The 21,607-nt window shown below is 32.9% G+C and overlaps 3 protein-coding genes across 3 annotated transcripts in view; 1 reads left to right on the top strand and 2 right to left on the bottom strand.

Moving 5' to 3' along the window:
• Positions 1–2,225: 2,225 nt before the first annotated feature.
• On the bottom strand, positions 2,226–10,613 carry LOC125678464 (uncharacterized). The gene is made up of 7 exons (XM_056142574.1): positions 10,389–10,613; positions 9,758–9,879; positions 9,042–9,171; positions 7,367–7,522; positions 6,785–6,901; positions 5,244–5,870; positions 2,226–4,030 (listed from the first exon to the last, which is right to left on the bottom strand). The coding sequence occupies exons 1-7, from the start codon at positions 10,611–10,613 to the stop codon at positions 4,001–4,003; spliced, it is 1,407 nt and encodes a 468-aa protein (XP_055998549.1). The 3' UTR covers positions 2,226–4,000.
• Positions 10,614–11,177: 564 nt separating this feature from the next.
• On the bottom strand, positions 11,178–14,047 carry LOC130047457 (uncharacterized). The gene is made up of 4 exons (XM_056142575.1): positions 13,962–14,047; positions 12,333–12,427; positions 11,742–11,813; positions 11,178–11,503 (listed from the first exon to the last, which is right to left on the bottom strand). The coding sequence occupies exons 2-4, from the start codon at positions 12,412–12,414 to the stop codon at positions 11,178–11,180; spliced, it is 480 nt and encodes a 159-aa protein (XP_055998550.1). The 5' UTR covers positions 12,415–12,427; positions 13,962–14,047.
• Positions 14,048–14,176: 129 nt separating this feature from the next.
• The window catches only part of LOC125646845 (uncharacterized), a 44,913-nt gene continuing 37,482 nt past the window's right edge, over positions 14,177–21,607 (top strand). The window contains exons 1-3 of the mRNA XM_056142040.1: positions 14,177–16,785; positions 17,110–17,176; positions 18,312–18,379. Coding sequence (XP_055998015.1) covers positions 16,741–16,785; positions 17,110–17,176; positions 18,312–18,379 — 180 coding nt within the window. The 5' untranslated portion in view covers positions 14,177–16,740. The remainder of the gene's footprint in view (positions 16,786–17,109; positions 17,177–18,311; positions 18,380–21,607) is intronic.

The following is a 21,607-nucleotide window of genomic DNA, read 5'->3' on the forward strand; positions in this document are numbered from 1 at the left end:
TAAAACTCCCATTTTAAACTTGTTAATGGGATGAAATGTTCCATTAATGAAAAATAGGAGAAAATATCCTATTTGTACTTGAAGTTGGAGGAAATATCCCAAATAAAAGACAGGATAGGAGTTTTTCTCCCATGAATATTGATACTAAAGAAAAATGTTAAGGAATTGTGAAGAGTTTTGAGCTTCTATTTTGAAGTCATAAAATAGGATTGGTTTTACAGATGGTATTAGCACCTATATGTTTAATGACCTGGATTTTCTTTCAATAGATAAAAATCCTGGAAGTTTACATTCAGTTTAAAATCAGGGACCTATAACGTTAGTATATAGGTCCCTGAAAAAATACAACCCCTCACCCAAGAGTTTAAATACTTTATCATGATAATTCACTCCCTAAGCCATATTAGCTTTGCACTGCGATAGCAACAGAATGTTATGTTGTTAAAATGACAATGCACGATTTGGTCAATCGAGTGAATTCCATTGTTGAAATATTCTAAACTCTGTACTAATCAATCTGACTAAAGTACAGACCTTTATTATTATATATATATATAATAATAATATAGGCTGGTCTGTACTTTAGTCAGATTGTGTACTAATCATACATTGTTCAACGTGTCACAACCACAGATGCCTATTTACTTTAACTTATGCTATATAACATGTAACTTAAAAATAAGTGTACGAATTACGAAAAAAAGTGCTACTTGTCCGTGTTAAAAACATAATATCACTATATAGTTTGTTGCCGATTGTTTTCAGTATATTCTACCTGCTTACACTTGCTGCTAGATGTTCAGTGAACCAAATCAGACATCTCACTAAAGATTCTCGCTGATTTTTGACAGAGAATCGTTTTACAACATGTATGCTTCGGTTCTGTCTTCGCTTCGTTGACAATCGCATTCACCTCATCATTTCAATGTCCTTTTTTAACCTGTTGCATAGTGTTACCTCAAGCATTGTAAAGACTTTGACAGTATGCGAATACACGGTTTACAGACATTCTGGCCCTAGACATGCCCGACCCTGGATGTTTTAATCCAAGAACAAGTACGGCTCAAACTCTCATCATGAAAATTTTTCTTTAAAAAAGGTTGTTTTTATGTGTGTTTATATACTTACTGAGGTAAGTTTGTCTTAACATGGGTGGACCCAGAAAATCTGCAAAGGGAGTTGCAACCCAAATTTGGACCTTTTCCACCCTAAAAATGGGGATGAGGGTTTGATGACCGGTTAATGCTGACTTTTTTTCAAAAGCTGTCAAAAAAAAGAAGGGGGGGGGATCCCATTTTTAAGATCCACTTACATATACACATAATATTGTTTCCCAAAATACCTCTCCATATCATCTTTCAACTTCATCAGATTCAAGTGATGCATTTAACAATACACCAAGATTACAGGCTGGGGTTACTAGATACATATAACTTTTCTATAGCACTAGATATGCTACTAACGAGTTCTTCATAGATGCATAACTAGGCTTTGCTATAAGTCTTTTAAGTTAAATTGAGTAATAAGTATAACAATTACTTAATCGCATGAGTGTGTCCTGAGTTAAAACTTAAGTTATTCAATGTATAATGACCAATTTCATATTTAGTAAATGGATGGTGGACTTTTTGTGATCATGGTATCATTTTGAAGGGCTTAATTATCAAATAAAAATACTCCCCATAGAAATTTCAAGTATTTTGTTTACTGCTCGGTTTATTTCACCAAGAGTTTTACATCAAAGTCTATGGGAAGAGCATGTTTTAATAAAATATCATTCAAACAAATCATATTTTCATACTAATCTCTTGGTAGAAAGTTACATTTACCTTCTCTTTATGAAAATATGAAATAAAAGTAAACATTTACCACATAAATTTTCAGAAAATTAATTTTTTACTTTAGCAAAGGGTAGGTAACTCTTCAAAAAAGTTCGAGTGCAAAACGGTCAGCTTCTAATCATTTACCAGTCATATACTTCACTTTCATCATTGTTTAACAATAAATATTCATGTTGATTTTAGAAATCCTTCAAAATTGCTCATTATCCTTTTGTTATACAGTGTGATGCACATAAGATACCTTTCCAGACTCATTGATTTATTATAATTTCAGCATATGGTACATTAATCCAATTGAACCTCGTCTGTTTTCTATATAGTAATCATGAACCACATAATGTATTGCATCAGACAAATTACTGAAAATACAACAATATAAGGCAGTTGAATTTATAAAACTTTCAATTTATTACATGAATGCATACATATGCTAACCCAGTGGTTTACATCATCTGTAGCATATATACATTTTTTAATAGTTATCAATTCATGCAAAGTTTCTAAAATGTCTCATTGACTAATAAGGACACTTGATAAGAAATGGCTGCGTATGTTTGTTTATTTTATGGCTTAGTTTACTGAAATTCCTGAAGAAAATTATGAAGAGACTTGTAAATTTTCTATGATGTTTAAAAGTTGAAATTTATTACCCCTCCCCTAATATAACTATATAAATTTCTCCCAAATTTTTGGATTTCAATTACAATGAGAAATCATGGGGATAGGTTACATTCCATACCGTATTCATATCAATTATAAAAATAATAATGTGTAGTTTTCACCTTCATAATTTTTTTTACAACAGCAATGGTTTGTAGCAAATGCTGTTAACTTAGAAACTATATTTAGTGACTAGATGGACTTGTAAAATTTTCAAATCACAATGTTTGACAAAAAGGGAATGTTGTCATGAAATAATTAAAGAGCTTAGAAATAATCACTTTGACCTCAGTCCTGAAATAATATACAAATCCTACACATTCATTATTCCAACGAAGAGACATGTATTTAATCTATCTATTTTCATAACAAGAAATATCAATTGAAAATAGCAAGTGTTGTTGCTGAAAGAGTTAAAAAATGGTTCATTACATTTCAGCTTCAAAACACCATCATATGAATTGGTTTAGAAAATAAATCATATAAATAACAATATAGCTTTGGAAAGCACTAATATACATGTCAAAAAGTACAAAGAAATACATTAAAAATTTGTGTGCTCCCTTTTTCTGACAATTAAAACTCCTGTATGAATACATGTACTCTCATATTTTCAAAATATGTACCACAACATTCAAAGTTCATTATGTAAGTTATGGTAAAATGGAAAATTGGGGAACCAGGATAGGAATGGTTGAAAATCAACTACTATTCCAGTAGAGACTAGACCAGGAAAAAAGGAGAAAATTATAATTAGGTTTAAATCTTTAACCAAGTCAATAAACTGTGACATGTAGGTGATCATGAATAATGTTGCTATATTGTTGTATTACTTTGCTAAAAGTTTTAATGAGTGTACTACTCTTATCTACAGAGATAAGAAACTTTGATGTAAACAAACAATTCATGCTATTTTTCTAAGTCCAAGAGCCATAGCTTAATGAAAAAACAAGGGACTGAGATGAAATTCGAACTCGATCTGTAACTTGATATGATGGCAAAGGAATGTACCAAATATCAAATGAATATCTACAAGCACAGCCAAAACAAGTCTGGAAAACGGATAATTCATGCTATTTTTCTAAGTCCAAGGGCCATAACTATGTGAAATAAATCAACGGACCAAGACGAATATCAAACTTTATCTGTAACTTGTTATGGCAAAGCAACATACCATATATAAAATAAATATCTGCAAGTACAGAGAAAAAAGCACGGACAGATAATATTATATCTAATCTATAGAAAACTAAAGAGGTAAATGAACAAAAATGTTAAATAGTTATAGAAAGGAATTTATCAGTGTGTAATAACAATAATGAAAATCACATTTAATTTCAAATGACTAAGCAATGTCTAATGTTAATTTCCCTTTGCTTCAAAATGCCAATGCCAAAGCATAATATATGTGTATCAAATACAAAATATATCACAAATATCTTAATTAGAAGACAGAAATTATGTTTGTCCTTTTCGCCCATCTTGGTAACACTGGCACCCTATCTGGTTTTTCTTTTCACAACTCTGACCTGCAAATAAGGAAGAAATATAGCATGGAATCAAACTGTTATGTATACATTTAATACATGTATATCCCCTCCCAGAATTATGTGCATATATATGAATGCATGTTTCATTCTATGTGTATGTAATTGTGTGACGACTATAAGAATACTGTAATACTTTGCTTTATTATATACCCATCAATGTATCGTTCGTTGATACTGTGGATTTCACAGCGTGTGATCCGGTTTTCCGGATCACCACGCTGTGGTTTTCTGATTCCGTCACAATGCATCAACGCAACGTTATTTGTGGAAAATATTGACCGCGTCACAAAACAAAACTACGTACACAAAACATAATTTCATGGTATGTCTGTGTTTTTGATAATTTGGATTACATTTATCATCTTATAAATGTGGATTTAAAATGCAGAAGTGAGTATATAATAAATTTATCATTATTACAATAACTTGATCCGAAGAGTTGGATCACGTCTCGTTGACAGGCGCGGATCATCAGATCAAACTCGACGCTTCGCTTCTCGTGATCTGATGATCCGCGCCTGTCAACTCGACCTGATCCGACTCTTCGGATTAAGTTACTGTAGTAATAATATATATACCTCATATCTATATTCATGACACCAATGATTAAAACAGAAACAATATATCTACACATTCCAAAATATAATGCCTGTTATCTGATATATAATTGCAAAATGATCTTTAATAGCTAGGCTTTCATCACAACCACTGAATTTACTCCATGTCATTATTCTGTTGGCTAAGTTACTAATTTACTCTATATTTGAATCAGAATGTCTTCTCTCAACAAACTTTTTTGTTAAAAGCATTTATAAACTGTAAAACTCTGTTTAGATTCCTAAAAGAGAGTCCTTAACTCAAATTTATAGTGCCAGTAAGATGAAGACAAACAAATCAAAACAAGAGGCCCACAGGCCTTATTAGCCACCTGAAAATCAGTTACAAGTTAATGTCAACATTCTTGTTCTGCATATCTAAGCTTAATTCTAATAATCACCAACAGTATAAAACAATACTTATATGCTTCCGAAAATGGCCATACTGATGAAAGACTTTACATAATATAATATAGACAATAATCAATTTAATAGTTTAAGTGACGAGTTTACTCTGATTCACGACCTAAAATCATATTAAGTCAAGCGTAATATTGTATATGATTATTCTTATAACCAGTTAACAGTTCACTTACAACAGATTCCTTTGAAAGGTTGGAGACATGCTGGCCCAAAACTGTCATTGTTGAATAGAAATCTCCATCTTCTGGAGGAACTTGATAAGGATTGAAAGAAGAAGCCTTGGGGGTACAGGGGATGTTCATGATCTTTTCCGACCTTAAATGTTCCTTCCACCAACTGATGTGTTCGTCGCTTAACTTCCCTCCTGCCTGCCATTTTCTAAGGTCTGTCATCATCAAGTCAAAAGCCCTGGACCCCTTCTCTGCTACTAAATGAAGTTGTTCCGGGTCCAGGTTATACGCTTCAGCCAGTTGGGTTACGTCTACTGTTTTGTATTCAGCAGCTTTATAAGGCCATTCCTTATACCCCATCAGAACTTTCCCATGGTCCTCCTTAAATCTAAATATGTGTGGACTGCTGTGGCCAGTAAGCGAGACTGGGGATGCCATTCCCAACTTCCTGTAGTCCCAGAGCCCATTCAGATGCATAATCATCGGTATAGGATGATATGCATCCTTCATCAGACTCTGGAGCACAGGAAGTGTAGGGATGGACTTCCCAGATAAGTGGACGGACAGTCTTGAAAACATCTGGTCCACATCCTCATGTGTATGACCAACCATTAGGAAAGACAGCTTAATCTGAAAATTTAACACAGATTTAGGAGTGATTGATATGTTCAACATAAAAAGAAGTTTGAAATAAACCCTACAATAAGAGGCTTATAGACCTTAATAGCCATCGAATAACAGACATATCTGTTCAATGGACTTCTAAATCCAGCATAAAGTTATCTGAATATTACACTTTTACAATGTACAGTAAAACATGGATACAGCAAATACCCGCCTCCTCATACTGAATTTATGCTTACAACCAGAAGATTTTCATTCTCTTATTTTGATACATATCCAGTGCGCATGACCTTTAACCTTTTGACCCCAAAATCGATAGGGAACATCTTCATCCCATGGGTAGTTTATATGTATGATATGGTGACTGTAGGTGGAAAGGATAACGCTTTAGAGCCCGGAAACCATATTGTTACTTCAATGTCCAGTGCACTTGACCTTTGACCTTTTGACCCCAAAATCAATAGGGAACATCTTCATCCCATGGGTAATCCATATGTCTGATATGGTGACTGTAGGTGTAAAGGATAATGCTTTAGAGCCCGAAAACCATATTGCTACTTCAATGTCCAGTGCGCTTGACCTTTGACCTCTTGACCCCAAAATCGATAGGGAACATCTTCATCCCATGGGTAGTCCATATGTATGATATGGTGACTGTAGGTGGAAAGGATAACGCTTTAGAGCCCGGAAACCATATTGCTACTTCGATGTCCAGTGTGCTTGACCTTTGACCTTTTGACCCCAAAATCGATAGGGAACATCTTCATCCCATGGGTAGTCCATATATATGATATGGTGACGGTAGGTGAAAAGGATAATGCTTTAGAGCCCGAAAACCATTGCGTCTACAGACGGATGGACAAACGGACAGACAGACGGACAACCCGATTCCAGTATACCCATTAAACAAATATGCTTACCTTCTTGAAAATTTTCCTCTGCACCAAATTGGCCAGGAACCCCATTAAGATGAAATTCTTATTATCCTTTGCAGAATTGTCTGCTTGTATGTATAAAGTAGGTGGGAGGGAATTTTCCTGAAAATTGAAAGTGAATATATTGAACAACTGGAAATGGCAATCTAATTTTGTAATTTTAAATTTAAATCAGGGAGTATTTTAATGAAGGAAACACCACTCTGAAGTTGTAGTTAAAGGAGTATCAGATCATAAAATGGTAAATCTAACATTGATTTTCATGGATGAACTTGACCTCTAAAAGTCAAAGGTTTTTTTTATCTTGTTTCTACAGTTCAACAAGTATCATTCATCATCAATGGTTCTATATAATGTATAAATATGCCCCATACTAAACCTGGGCCCATGACCTGAATTAACTCGAATCTGCACTACATGTCAATGCTAGCATATCAAAATGACTAATCATAACCCTGCTATGAAAGAATGGCAGACAATGAATGAACAAGCGATCAGAAAAACTCAATTGAGCTTAGAGCTCAGGTGAGCTAATAATATATGTATAATGTACATTCTGTACTGTACCTCTGAAATATCATTCAGGACCTCAAGGAGACAATTGATGGTGATGTTACAGTCCATCCCAAATTTGTCTGTCCATGTAAATATATAGGACTTCTTTTGCCCATGCGCTAGTACGCCAGTGACATGGTGGTGTAGTCGTGTCAAATTTGCATCTCCCTGTGAAAAATTAAACAATGTATTTCTTAAATTGACTAACCAAGCACTTTATACAAGGATATGCAGGCATTTTTTAGGGTCTGTAGGGGTCTGAAATAAGGTCCCATTCCCAATGCTAAAAGGCAGGTATTTTTCCCATTTTTGCTTTGAAATTCCTAAACAATGAAACCAAATCCAGCAGGGTAGCCTAATCATTTATAAATCTTCACACTCCCCCAGATTACAATTTTTGCTTCAGAATTCTTAAGTAAACCTAATTTTTTGGCCTCTGCTTATTTGAATGCGGTAAACTTTGACCAAATTGAAAGTCAGAAGGAGCCGAATTATACCTTAAGGTTGATCAATCCTCATGTGATGTCATAAGTTTTTGCAAAATCTTTATCTAATTAAATTTTGTGCGTGATTGAAATATATCTTTCAGAGGAATTTTATTCACTGAATAAGATAAAAAAAATTGGTAAACTTTTGATACTGAAAAAGTTTACCAAATTTTTCCATAGATAATCAATTATTTATAGGTAATGTTTAAAATGTTGTCGAGGGCAATAACTCCTATGCTGGAATTTCTTCTACTGCATGTCTATGTCACGATTTCCCTAATATCCACAATAAATTTTTATATATCTATGAATTATCAGTTTTCTTACACTGTTGACATTTAAATTTTTTCCTTTCAACAAGTTTCTATTAATTTTCACCATTCTGTTTAACTAAAATGTGTGATTTTTTATGTTGATATATACTCCTGTTTTTGTATGTCCGACATATTTAAAAAGGTGGCAACATTTTCTACGGTTATTGATTAGATTAAACTATATTGAGTGGAAATTAATAGTTTTTCCACTTTTAACCATCAATATTGAGAAGTCACATGAGGACTGACCCACGTTAAAGCACTTTGAATTGAATTTTTCCCCATTTCTTTGTACATGAAACATTTTTTCCCAATTTCAAGCAAATGTCACTCTTTTTCCCAATCCGAAAGGCCCTGGCCCCTGAAATCAAGACCTTAAAAAACTCTGATATGTTTGCTCCATTTACTATTGTTTTTAGAAGCTGAATTCAAGGCTGTGCAATGTAATGAGGCAGAATTCTTTCCTTTCTAACACAACTGCAAGTGTTTGTTATTATGCTTGAATTCAGAATTTAAAAAACTAAATAATGAGGCAAGGAATGAATTTATAGCATTTTATTATTTTTTCTTTATCACTTTTGGATGATAAGTCAATTTTAGCTGAACTTTACCATTTGGTGGAAAAGAAGTAAAAAATGTGACACCTTTAAATGCAGATATACCTAATGGCAAACAGATCTCCAACATAGTACGAATCATGCACTTTGGTCAGACCTTTTGAAGTTTCATTTCATGTGACCTAAGAGCATGTATTTTCCATATTCAAATAATTTTCTAGGATTTTATATGGCATCCACTGTTATATGTTTCCCACCATCAGCTTTTTACAGTGGCTAGTCCAAAGTAAATACGAGATATCTGTAGTTTGTGAAGTTTAAAACTAACCTTATGGTAGGTTGGAAAACGTGGCAGATTTGTCTTCGACTGGTCCATATTGTCGATGATGATCGAGATATATTTCTTCTTGTTTTCCACTGCTTTCTTAGCATGTTTGTAGTACTTTTCCCTTGCAATTCTGTAAACAATAAATGAAAATAAATACTGAAATCAAAAACTGAAAATTGATACCCAATTCAGAACAGATACCTAATAAGTGAAAAAAGAGTGTGCCAAGATTAGGGATAGATATAACTACACAAAGATCCTGGGTTGATGTCTTCAAGGTGTGAACACATTTAAGGAGGGAGAAATGTGACAATCAGACAGCATCAATCAGTGCTGAGCATAGGCCTACATTTTGCAGCCCTTCACCGGCAATGGTGACGTCTCCATATGAGTGAAAATAATATAAAATCAATCAACTCAACCGATCATCATTGCCCAGATAGCTCCATTAGCAGACCACCCTACTGGACATTCAACCTCAGAGCCTGGGATCAAGTCAATTAAAATTCCTGCAATTCAATCATCAATCTTTGTTAGGGTCAGTTGATTAATCTCTTGTATCTTCATTTGGCAAAGTGGTGAAACTTGCTTTCAAGTCACAACCATTGACATATTTCTATAATAGTGTCCAAGATAAAAATTGTAGCATGCATGGATAAATCTAGATAGTTATTCTTTAAATAGAATTTACCTGATTTATGATAATTTACACATACCGGGCAACTAGCAAGTGAGCTTTTTTCTGCTTCTCAAGAACAACAAGCTGTTCTTTGGTGAGCTTTTGGGTTTTCAACTGCTTTATCATGGCACATTCTTTACATTCCGTGAATGTGGTTCTCTAAAAAAAAAAAGGATAACATACTTGTATTACGCACTTGCTTCAGAGTATTAAAAAAACACTATCAATTTTCAATCACATGAGAATGTAGCTCTTTTTAAACTGCAGCAATTATCGTGTTCCCCAAGCTAAGTTTGGAAACATTTTGTTTTTAGTGTTTCTTATTATCATTAATCTTATTATTCTTGCTTCATTTTGATTGGATAACACTAAAATGTCAAAAATACAAAAACTGTATGTAAAATGATTGTGTAGAAGCTCAATGACACCAATTTTAAAAGGGGGATGTTTGGGGAACATATATAATGGTCCCCTTTACAATTAGAACTTGTTACAATTGCAATGAAGATTAACTTTACTTTACATTTGTACTACCGGTATATTTGGTGAAAATCCAACATAGCTCTGACAAGAAAACTCTATTTCTCATTTTTGGAAGGAGAGGTGCATATACATGAATACCACTATTCTCAAGGTTTGTAAAGTTTAGAACTGAACAATATAAATACCTCAGATGCCTTCATCTCTGGATATCTCTCTTTCCAAACCCTCTGGAAATGTCTATAGCAGAATGGTTTATCGTGTTCCTTGACATATTCTTCATATGCATTTTTCTGGGATAAACATGTGGGCAGCATGATGCATGGTTTATCAGGCTGTTTCTCTCCTTGCTTTGTTGCCAGATTGTTTAGGAAGTTGGTAGCTTCAGCACTCCTCTTGTGGCCATAAACCATGCCAGTCCTTGCATCTATTGGTGGTGAAATGGCAGATTTATATCCTATGTACCTGTATATAAGGTAAAATTTATTAACATTACTTATATAAAAAGCAATACCCCCCCCCCTTTCCTTTACTCCCATGAGATATTATTTAACCTTTAAGGTCACTCCAGAAATGAGAGAATTAAAAAATATAAACTTTGCTTTATAATGTATTACTGGGGTCCTGGAGACTTGGATTATTTTATTCTATTGATGAATAATTAATTTCATTGGCAGCATAACCCAAAATGTTGTGATCTTTGTGCTGTTTTCTGCATGGTCAAATCATGGCCCTTGTAATATTGAAAAGTTTTTTAAACATTTCCCTACATATCCCCATGTAAAATTATATTTTCCTTTAGCATGTTTAGTAGCACACCAGCTCACCTTGGGAGGGGGGGGGGGGGGTTATGAGAAAAATTAATATATCATAACTTTTCCATGCCACTGTCCTTCCTATCTTTTAAAAAATATTTTCTACAAAGTTGAAAACGTGAAAAGTTAACAGGCTATGGGCAGACTAAGGGCAAACTTCAATCAAAAATGAAAATATTGAAACAAAATATGCATTACTTGCCTTGACCTAGACACTCCATGAACAATTCGCCAGCATTCTGTGCACACTAGATGACCACTTAATACACATTTCTCCTTGGAAACTTGACGTCGATGCTCTTGAATCTTCAAGTTCTGGGCCGTCACAACTTCGTTCCAAAATGATGTCCGTAGGTCATACACCAGATCAAAGGACAAATGTTCCATACAATGGAGTGGGCAACAGTTCATCCTCAAGTCATCTACTACCGTTGTTCTACTGGTCTTATCTACATACCTCTTGCCTTTAACTTTACGATGATTTCGGTCTGTTAAATGAAATTAATTTTTTAAAAATTACAACCCTTGATAATTAGTGAACTTCGCATACATATAGCTTAGGCTTATAACCCACTTATTAGTATTGTGTTTTACTAAATTCATTGAAAGATACATGTATGACAATTATAGTCTCTTTTCTAGCTTTAGACTTCTATAAAGGTAAATTCTCTGGTGTAGCATTCATCCTTAATTGACCTGTCTTTAAATATAAGTTATTTAACTTACTAGACTTTGTTGTGTCTCTCCATCTGGCTGTTGCTGGGGCCTTGAAATTTCTTGCATCCTCCACTTCTTTTTCTAGAAATTCATAATTCAGAAAATTTACATCATACAACTAATAACTGCAATATCAATTTTAGCTCACCTGATCCAAATGATCAAATGAATTTCTCTGATTTATAACTGAATTAAATAATATTTGTCAATACATGTATAAATCTGCATGCACAGTGCTTAACAGCTTCTAAATTGTCTCACATAAGTTAAACAAGACCATTGCTCACATTTTATAAATAGTATAAATATACAATGTTTAGTGACCTGTTTCTGTAAGAAAATGTATAGGCTACATACAAATTGAGATGACAGCTTAGAAAATAAAACATCATATCTATTTTTTGTGCCTGAAAATTAACAATCAAGTGTTACCTTTTGAATGCTTTAGTGTACTAGCCTAATTATCATGAACACGAAAACCAAGTTTGATGAGTACTGTTTCTATCTGACTCATTAGTGATATTCTTAAGTTCATTTACCAAACAGCACACCATTTCAAATCATGGCACTTATAAGATAAGACTGAGCTTCTCTAGATACCTTTTGGTAAATGGTTTGTGATATCCTTCAATGTTTTCAAGGTGTCAAATTCATCAAGAGATAATTTCCTTTTCCTCTTCATTCTCAGCCAGCACCTACAAAAAGAATATGAAAAAAAACCACTAGTGATATTTATAATAATCTCAAGGACATAGAAGAATGGGAGCAGCTGATGTCTGATAATCAAACTTAAAATTTAGGCCTAATACTTTTGACATTGGCAGATCTAGAACATTTTATTGAAGGGAGTGGGGGTTGAAGGGGCCCCAAATAGCAAAAATATTATTATCCTTCCCCAACCAATCCCTTGCATAGAATAGAATACTTCATTTCTAATTCAGAGTAAAAATAGACAAACGCGAGAGAATTACAACAATGATGAGTAGCCATAATAGTTTTTGTTTATTATCTAAAGTGGACAATTTTGGATATTTTTGATAATACAACTAAATTTTTTTTCGTTATCATTTTTTCACATGTTATGAAGAAAATGTATTTCATTTTCAATGGTAAATAGATACGCATTTTGTGCATAATCGGTCCTTTCTTAGAATGTTGATAAACCTACCCATTTCGATGTTTAAACTATGAGAAGAAATTCTCAACTTGCACAATGACCTTCCATGGAAGAATGTCATTTGTGAAAAGTTTTGAAGAAAGTAAAATAAATTGATTTTTGTGTCGAATTACTTTCTTTTAGTTCTCTTTTTTTAAACTACACTAGTTGGAACCCCCAGGTTACATTCTTAAGTAGAGCCTGGTTAATATGAGCATGTATGCATCACACCACTCGCCTTAATAATGTGTTACAAAGCCAACTAGCACTTGGAGGAGGAGGATTAATAACCAACGGGTGCATATATAGAAAGCTTAAGATAAACTATGTACATTTTGCTTTAATATATATAGTAGTACCATTCAATTTTTTTTTTCATTGATATAAAGTGACTACATAGAGTACATGCAGTGCATTGATAAACAGAATGTCAAATGCAACGTCCGCTCAAACTTGTACAAGTCAAACTGTCAAAGGTAACATCCGTGTAGAGTTAATCAAATGATGCTTTAATTATGTACTTTGAAGTTGTGCATACACTTGTGGAATAGGATTGTTGGTTGTGTCAATTTAGTGAGTGATAACATGCCAGAAACATAAAATTCAGTAAAAAATAGTACCAACCGTCACTTGGTAGAAAAAAGATGATATAAGGTAAATTAAAAGTGCTAGATCTACATTTAATACAAATATGTTTACAAGTAAAATGACCTGGATTCTTTCATAAATTCAATAATTGCTTTAAAAAAATCAGTAGAAATGTCAAAATGCATAAAGGAAATGATGTCAATATAACACCCGTCACAATTACAGGGTCTTATATTATTGCTAAAATTATTAAAAACAATGGACAAACTATCTTTTCTCAGTTATATATTGAAAGTCGAATAATTATTTTACCTAAAAACATGAAAATTCATGTAAAATTCTCATTCTGATTTTTCGCATTGTGACGGACGTTATTTTTTCCATTTATCTGAAATGGACCCATATGTATTCAACTTCATGACCCAATTTAGCACCTGTGATACGTAAGTCGTAATGATGCAAAAAAAAAAAAAATTATGAATAACCTGTAATAAGTTCCGTGGCTCCTTGCAATAGTCTCCAATATTGTTTACAATGATAAGAGTACCAAGTGTGCGCTTGGATATATCTAATAAAGTTGGTTTTCATTAAATATTTGACATGTAAACGTAGATCTATGTGTAAACGAGCCAAATTATTCGTCTGCTCCGCCATGCTTGTAATCGCGAAATCTCGTAGGTGGATCTACTGAAAACAAGCACTGACAATCAGCACGAAAAATGTAGTAACCCATGACAGCCATTCCGAACAAACAAAGGAAAATTATATGTTTGGAGGAAAAATTTATACTTTGTCCGTTTTTTAAATTAGTGTCAAATTTATATTTACAGTTCCTTTTCGGAGTTTTCCGTAACCGGAAAGAGGATTTTGTGGTTACGGAAATAGCCGGTCGTCCTATCTGTTCAGACTCCAAACCAATCGGATCCCGTCTTTTTCCGTAAGGTTCCGGTAGTTACGATTTACTCCAAAAGCATTACGGGCCAATTAGGACACTTCAGCCCGCATTTTTCAGACACTTCCGCCCAAAGATAATTTTGACCCTATTATTTTTTTCTTAAGTAATTCCGATCGGACTTGGTTCAAATTAGAAAAATCGTAATATTTCTTAATTTTGACCTTTTAATTTCAATTTCTTTTTAAAATATATGTCTCTAATATATCTTTTTTCTAATTCATGTGATTTTTGAATATTATATCCATGAATTTAAAAAATATTAGCAAATAACGTTTTCGTGAATATTTTTTATTAAAACAATTCGAACATCTATCTGAGTCGTTTAGCCCTGTATGATTTCTTAGATATTCATAATATTATGTATCAAATCACAGCGAAATTTGGACTCTAATCATCCTGGAATAAATCACAAAAAATTAATACAGCCTAAAATATTTGAGAGCTTTTATCACTTTTTCGATGGTGAAATCTTACTTCTTAAGAGTTGTTTTAACGAGCCATTCGATAAAAAATTAGTGTAGTGAGCTACCTTAACCTAATAAATGTATATCTGGAATACATTGTGTTTGTTTCATTATTTTATGAGTTGTTTTGAATTACGGTTTAGTAGTACCCGTTAAAAACGGTAGTATAGAATATCACAAATCGTACACAAGTTGCAGGTTGTAAATTTATACATTGACTATGAAACTATAATTGTTTATTTGCATAAAGAAAGCCAGCTAATGTTTAGAATGATTGAAAATGGTGCGGTAAAGAGAATCATTGCGCCCAAGTTTCTATAAGGAACCCCCCCCCCCCCCCCCCCCCCCCCCCCCATGTTAAATAAGTCGGAGAGGCTACATTATTAGCGTTGAAAGTGACGGCAAAATTGTTTAAAAATATATTTCTTGAATAATAATAAGAAGAAATGTGGTGAGTAAAGTTAACAAAGAATTGAAATTGAATTGACGGTAAATCATCAAAATACTGTTGTAATTTCACTGAAATACATAAGATGCGAACATTGAACTTAAGTTTTGGTGACAAAATGCCAGTTAAAAAATAATAGTAATGAAAACAAGTTTTACACATATGATCCAGAGTATTGAAGAAAGGTGTGAAACTGGGATATATCTATGCTGTCACATACCACAGGAAATTGTTATCATAACAGTATAGAGGACCGTGTATTGTACCTGTACACCATAGCATAGGGCCTACTTATAAGAAACCATAGACACCATGTGCTACTTGTAGCTATTGGGATTTGTGGATTCAGTAATAGTTATCCGCTCTGATACTAGTTCTAGTACAAGCATAGCATACCAACAAGAAACCTATTATTACATGTTAATATTCTTCGCTACCCTCTAAACATGATTTAAATCTATATCACTGATTATATTACGAAAATAACGACATTTTAAGCCTTACCTTTGAATTTTCTTTCCAAAATTGCTGGAATTCTAATGGTCACAGTCTTTTCCTTTTCAACAAACTTCAAATTCTCTTCCAAAAATTTGCTGATTCTTACAGTCACAATCTATTCCCTTCTGCCTCTATACAAATACTGTTGTCGCTGTTCTTTGAACTGTTCCCGTGGTAGCGACTATGTCTGTAACCGCTACGTTGTGTATTATACACAATCATGGGCACACAGGCGGGAAGCACCTCAGATCTTTTCTGTAGATCTGGGTACTTTTCGTAAACAAGTCTGTGTATAATACTTTTCGGACATTTTCAAAGATCAGAAGATTCGAAAGAGCCAATCTCAGCGCAGGATATGAAAGACAAATGAGTAAGTGATGTTTGAATAAAGGCACCGTATTCATATATCTTTATGTATTTGCCTCAACTGATTTCTCCTCTCGGTACTTCAAGGAAGTCTAAAAAGTATCCAATATAAAGTAGATCCATTGCTGTTATATGATATCATGGCACCAACTATGGTTTCAAACTCATCTTTCAATTTAATGACTGCACTTTTCTTAAAATATCGGACAGTCAAGGTCAACATAAAACAAATCATACATTTTCGCAAAACCGAATAATAAAAAAGATTAAAACTTTTTGATATAACAATTTCCATGTCAACAGTTTAGAAAAACTTCTAATTTATAAATGTGTATAAATTAATTGTAGATTTTAGGGAAAGGATGGTATAATAGTCATACAGTTTCTGTAAGGAAAATATAATACTTTTCACTATCAATAGTGTGTTTATTATTTTTTTTAAGTGAATAAAATTTTCTGAAAGATACATTTCTATCATGCGCAAAGTTTAATTGGATGAAAAAATTTTATTTTGCAAAAACCCATGACATCACATGAGGATCGATCTACATGATAGCACATGCTCAAGCGAAACAAAGGTAAAGTTAGGCTCAAAATCGATGTTAAATTTTAAAACTTATTCATGTATAAAAATTACTACACATAATAATTAAAGACTAAATCATAGATGGTAATGTTTCTCATTTCATACTCCCCACCTATATAATTACTATTAATTGTAGTGCAGTGTAGTAGAGCCACGCCATTAAGAAGCCAATTTTTAAGATTTTAAGAGCACTGATGATTGGCTTCAGATATAGTAACCAATCACCCCTAGTAATTAAAAGGTGTGAAACCAGGTACGTCATAAATTAATAAACACCTTCGTGACACTTCACCTTTGCATTCATTTCGTTTCATAGCGTTGCTTAACCATGGCCGGTTGGACTTTGAGTTTGAAGAGGGGAAATGTTGTCTTCCAGACATCAAGTAAGTTTTTCATATTACCAACTTCAGGAAAAATACGTATCTACATGCAAGCCAGTGGGGTAACTAGAATTACCTAAATACCCTTGTTTGATTAATACCGAAAAACCCTAAAAAAAATTTTTTAAAAAAAACCCACCGAAATACCCTCCATCCCCTACCTACCGAAATACCCATTTTTCATTTTATATTATTACATCATTTTATATTATTACAATTAAACTCCCGTACATCATAAAGTATAACTGATGAGCCGATAATGGCAAAGACCATTACTGATATTTCAACAACTGTAGCTATCAATCTGTTGCTGTCAGAGTGTGGATCGTCAATTAAGGTATTCAATGTATAATGACAATATTTCATATCTAATAAATGGATGGTGGAATATTTGTAATCATGGTATCATTTTGAAGAGTTCATCAAATAAAAGTAACCCACCGTAGGAATTTTCAAAATTTTGTTTACTGCTTGATTTATTTCACTTAGAATTTAACATTGAAGTATATGGGAAAAACATGTATTATTACAATATTTTAAAAACAAATTATATTTTCATACTAATCTCTTGGTAGAAAGTTACATACACTTTCTTTTTATGAAATTATGAAATACAGTTAATCATTGACCACACACATTTTTAGAAAATTAGATTTTTCTTATTTTTACAAAGGGTAGACAACTCCTCCAAAAAATCTTACGTGCAAAAAGGTCAGCTTCTAATCATTTACCAGTCATGTGAATTTTATCTGCTTTACTTTCATCATTATTCAACAATAAACTTTTATGTTGATCTAAATCCTTCTAAATTGTTCACCTGGAATACCTTAATAATCTTTCAAACAATGAATATTCAACTAGCTTTATTGCATAATTGACAAAGAATAATATTTTTGTGTCTATCACCGAAATTCAAGTACATGTAACTAAATAGAAAATTAACTTGATTACTCAATTTCTAATCTGATCAAGTTATAATTTGCATAAACTGTAACTTACCAAGAAGTAGGGGGAAATGTTCTACGAAGGCTTTAGTAAACATTTTTACATTAGAGCACTAATAAATGGTACCGTTTAGTTTTAAAATGTGTTGTAGACATTACCACTGTAATATCAATAATTCATTCTACATCAACAGGTGGCAATTCTTCAACAGTCAGAGAAGTAGTCTGTGGTAAAGAGGATGAAAACTTAAAGATTACTATGGTAAGTTTCATTGGGTATTGGGTTAGACAAAACGTCACTGGACAAGAAGTCACAAAATCGGTAGGAAAAGTCACAAAAACGACTTAGCATATGAGACCCCATATATACCATTAAGTTAACAATAACAGGTGGTACCCAAATGCTCAAGTGCTAAAGCTGTTCAGACACCATGCAGACATTTCTTACAGTGGATGGGAGGTAGAAGGGAATACACGTCATCATTCTTATGACTGTTTTATTTTGCCATATTTAACACTTTCAGTTCATTATTAGATAATAAGAAAGGAAAAATCATTAACTTGTTTATATGGCAATTATTATATGACAGTTCACTTACTTTTTGTTTTGACAATCTGGAGTTAAAGGAAGCCAACCATAATTCTGCCATCAGATTTTGTTTTGACAAGCATTAATATATAGCATATAAAACCAAATTATCATAAAGCTTTTTTTTTTAATTTTATCTCAATAAAAATCCCTCTTTTTAAAAGTAAAAATAATATTTTACAATAAATATGATAAAAGGAATAACAATTTTATAATTTTTATCCAAATTTCATAGAAAATATAAATTTTGCATAAATATTTTCTTACACTTACCAAAAAAAAAAAAAAAAAAAAAAATTCCCCCAAGATAAGTTTTCAAATATATATCAAAAATCAATATTTTTTATTTTCTTATAAACTGTGACACCCAAGTTTTTTTTTTCACTCCTTCGAATCGGTACGATACTTATAGGAAAGGCCAGGACGCCCTTAAGTGCTAATTCTTATATTAAAAAAAATACATGGAAAGTAGAATAGATTTTCAAAAACACAATCAAACAAAAAACAAAAACATTAATGTAAAAATACCAACGGAACCCATCGTTTAAATAAATTTGATTTGAAATTGAAAACGTTAAAAAGGAAAAATATTTTTGTCACCCCCCCCCCCCCCCCCTTGTGAACCAGTCCCTTTCAATGCGAATGATGTATTTGTAATTATCAACTCATAATTAAGAAGGACAACATTTGTGCGGCAGAGTTTTATAAACGCACCCGAGCTCGGTTGCTCTGTTGATGCGCTCGGTCCGTCAAGCCAGATCCGATCGATTGGCGGTATGTTCTTTGATCTTCGTTCCAATGTGGATACTGATTTTTTTCAATTATTAAGGTCTTTCGTTTCTATTGGAAGACCGTTTTGTTATTCTTAACAGACCCCTTGTACTACCGTACGGTTTCTGGAAAAGTTCAAGATGTCATAATATTTATTTACATAGAGAAATGTAAAGATGCCCAATCAGAAGCGCTAATTGCTATACAAAAAGAAATACATGGAAAGGTTAATGTAAATCTGCCAAATGAATCAATCGTTTAAATATCTAAATTGTTTAATTGATTTGATATTATTATCGAATTTATCAATATGATCAAATTTCTCCTGGATAGGTTTTAAATGCAAATGATATATTCTTGATCTTTGATTCTGTGTTTCACGTATTCACCGACTCTTTTTCATCTATTCATTCACCTCCTACATGTAAGAAGAAGAAATTAAAGATTTCGAAATATATTTGCGGTAGATGAACTTGTTCAAGTTTCTATGTTGTTTTTATTACTTTATCATTTCGTCCAAATTTTACTGTGTTTCAGAAATCTAAATATCTGCTCTCGACCATAATTAAACGTCACAATTTCGGCATTATTAAAAAGACTTTAGTTTTAAAAGAGAGCACTGGTAAGTAAACAGAGACTTCAGCAAGTCTACTGGGTGTCCTGTTGATGCGCTGGTCTGTTAGCCTTGGCGGGTCTATTGTCTAGTATTTGATTGACGGTCGGTATGGTTTTTGATCTTCGTCCCGAGCGATTTCAAGGGAGATGGCTCATATTTTTCTCCTTGTACGACCTTCCCAAGGAAAACCTTATTTAAGTTTTTCTCTCTATTATCATTAATATTTTTTCTTAAAATTTTTATCCACGCGATTTTTCGGAATTGTGCATGTGGACCGATTTTCGTCAAATGTTTGAGAAACTAAGAAGTAACTAAATTAGTAAATCTTTCATTGTAGTGACATGTGTAATACAAACTTTTAAGGTACATTTTAATATAATTTTACACCCCGCCCAACGGGCCTATAATAATAAATAATGTCTGCGTATATAAAATAATTGAATTGTGTGGCTAATGTTATAATATTACAGTAAATACTCCCCTTATTGCTAAAGACTTATCACATCAGTTACAATATGTATACATAAATTCATAAACGTATACATAGTACTGTCGCATACTACTTCGATCCCGATTGGTTTTAGTGGTACTACCTAATTATGGTGAGGGTTTTCCCTGAATACAGTCTGAATCAGAGTAACTTGAACAAGTTATATCAACTTACGAGGATATCATGCTAAATACTTGTAACTGTCAATATCAGTATTATTTATGAGCAATTACAGCGACTATCGAATCCACTATTTAAAAAAAAAATGTGAGAGGGTAATAATTTCAGTCCACATTCCGGTCTCGGATACCCATTGGGCAAGATTGTTTGAATCTGCCAATCAGATCTGAACACTTATCTTTTATTATTTTGATTAACAAGCGGCATGGGGTCCGAGTAAATTTCAAGGGATATGACAATTAATGTCGTATTACATAGTGAATAGATATGATATGGTATAGTAGTAATTTATTTATAGTGACATGTGTATATTCAAAATGAATTTCGTCTTCTACACTATTTTCAGAACAAAAGGTACAAATTCGTTCTTGAACAGGTTCTTCATTATATTTACCAGTCTCTATTCGTAATTGTTAAATTCCACATCTAAATTGCGCCAAAACTGACCGTAAATATTTAAGAATATCCAGAACTACATAATTTTGCCTACCAAAAGTCGTTTGGAAAGATACATAAGTACATAATTTGTGAATATTGAAAATTTCACTATCAAAAGTTTGACTAAGAAAAGTGTAGTTTTGATTGAACCATATTTTATCTACCGTTAACTCTAACTCAAAATAATACTAGTCTAACTCTAGATTATGAAATAGTTCTTTCAAATCACTGCGCCAATTGTTTCTGCATCTGTTGTAATCAAAGTCAGTCGCGGATTTAGGGGTGGGGGTTGGGGGATCGATAAAAAAACCCGTTCTTTTTTTATTTAGTGATAACTATTAATCAAAGCAAGAAGAAACCAGAATTTCAGTCTGAAATGCATTAAATTGAATTATCTTGAATCAAT

This window comes from Ostrea edulis, chromosome 6, assembly GCF_947568905.1.
Source record: "Ostrea edulis chromosome 6, xbOstEdul1.1, whole genome shotgun sequence".
NCBI classification, from domain to species: domain Eukaryota; kingdom Metazoa; phylum Mollusca; class Bivalvia; order Ostreida; family Ostreidae; genus Ostrea; species Ostrea edulis.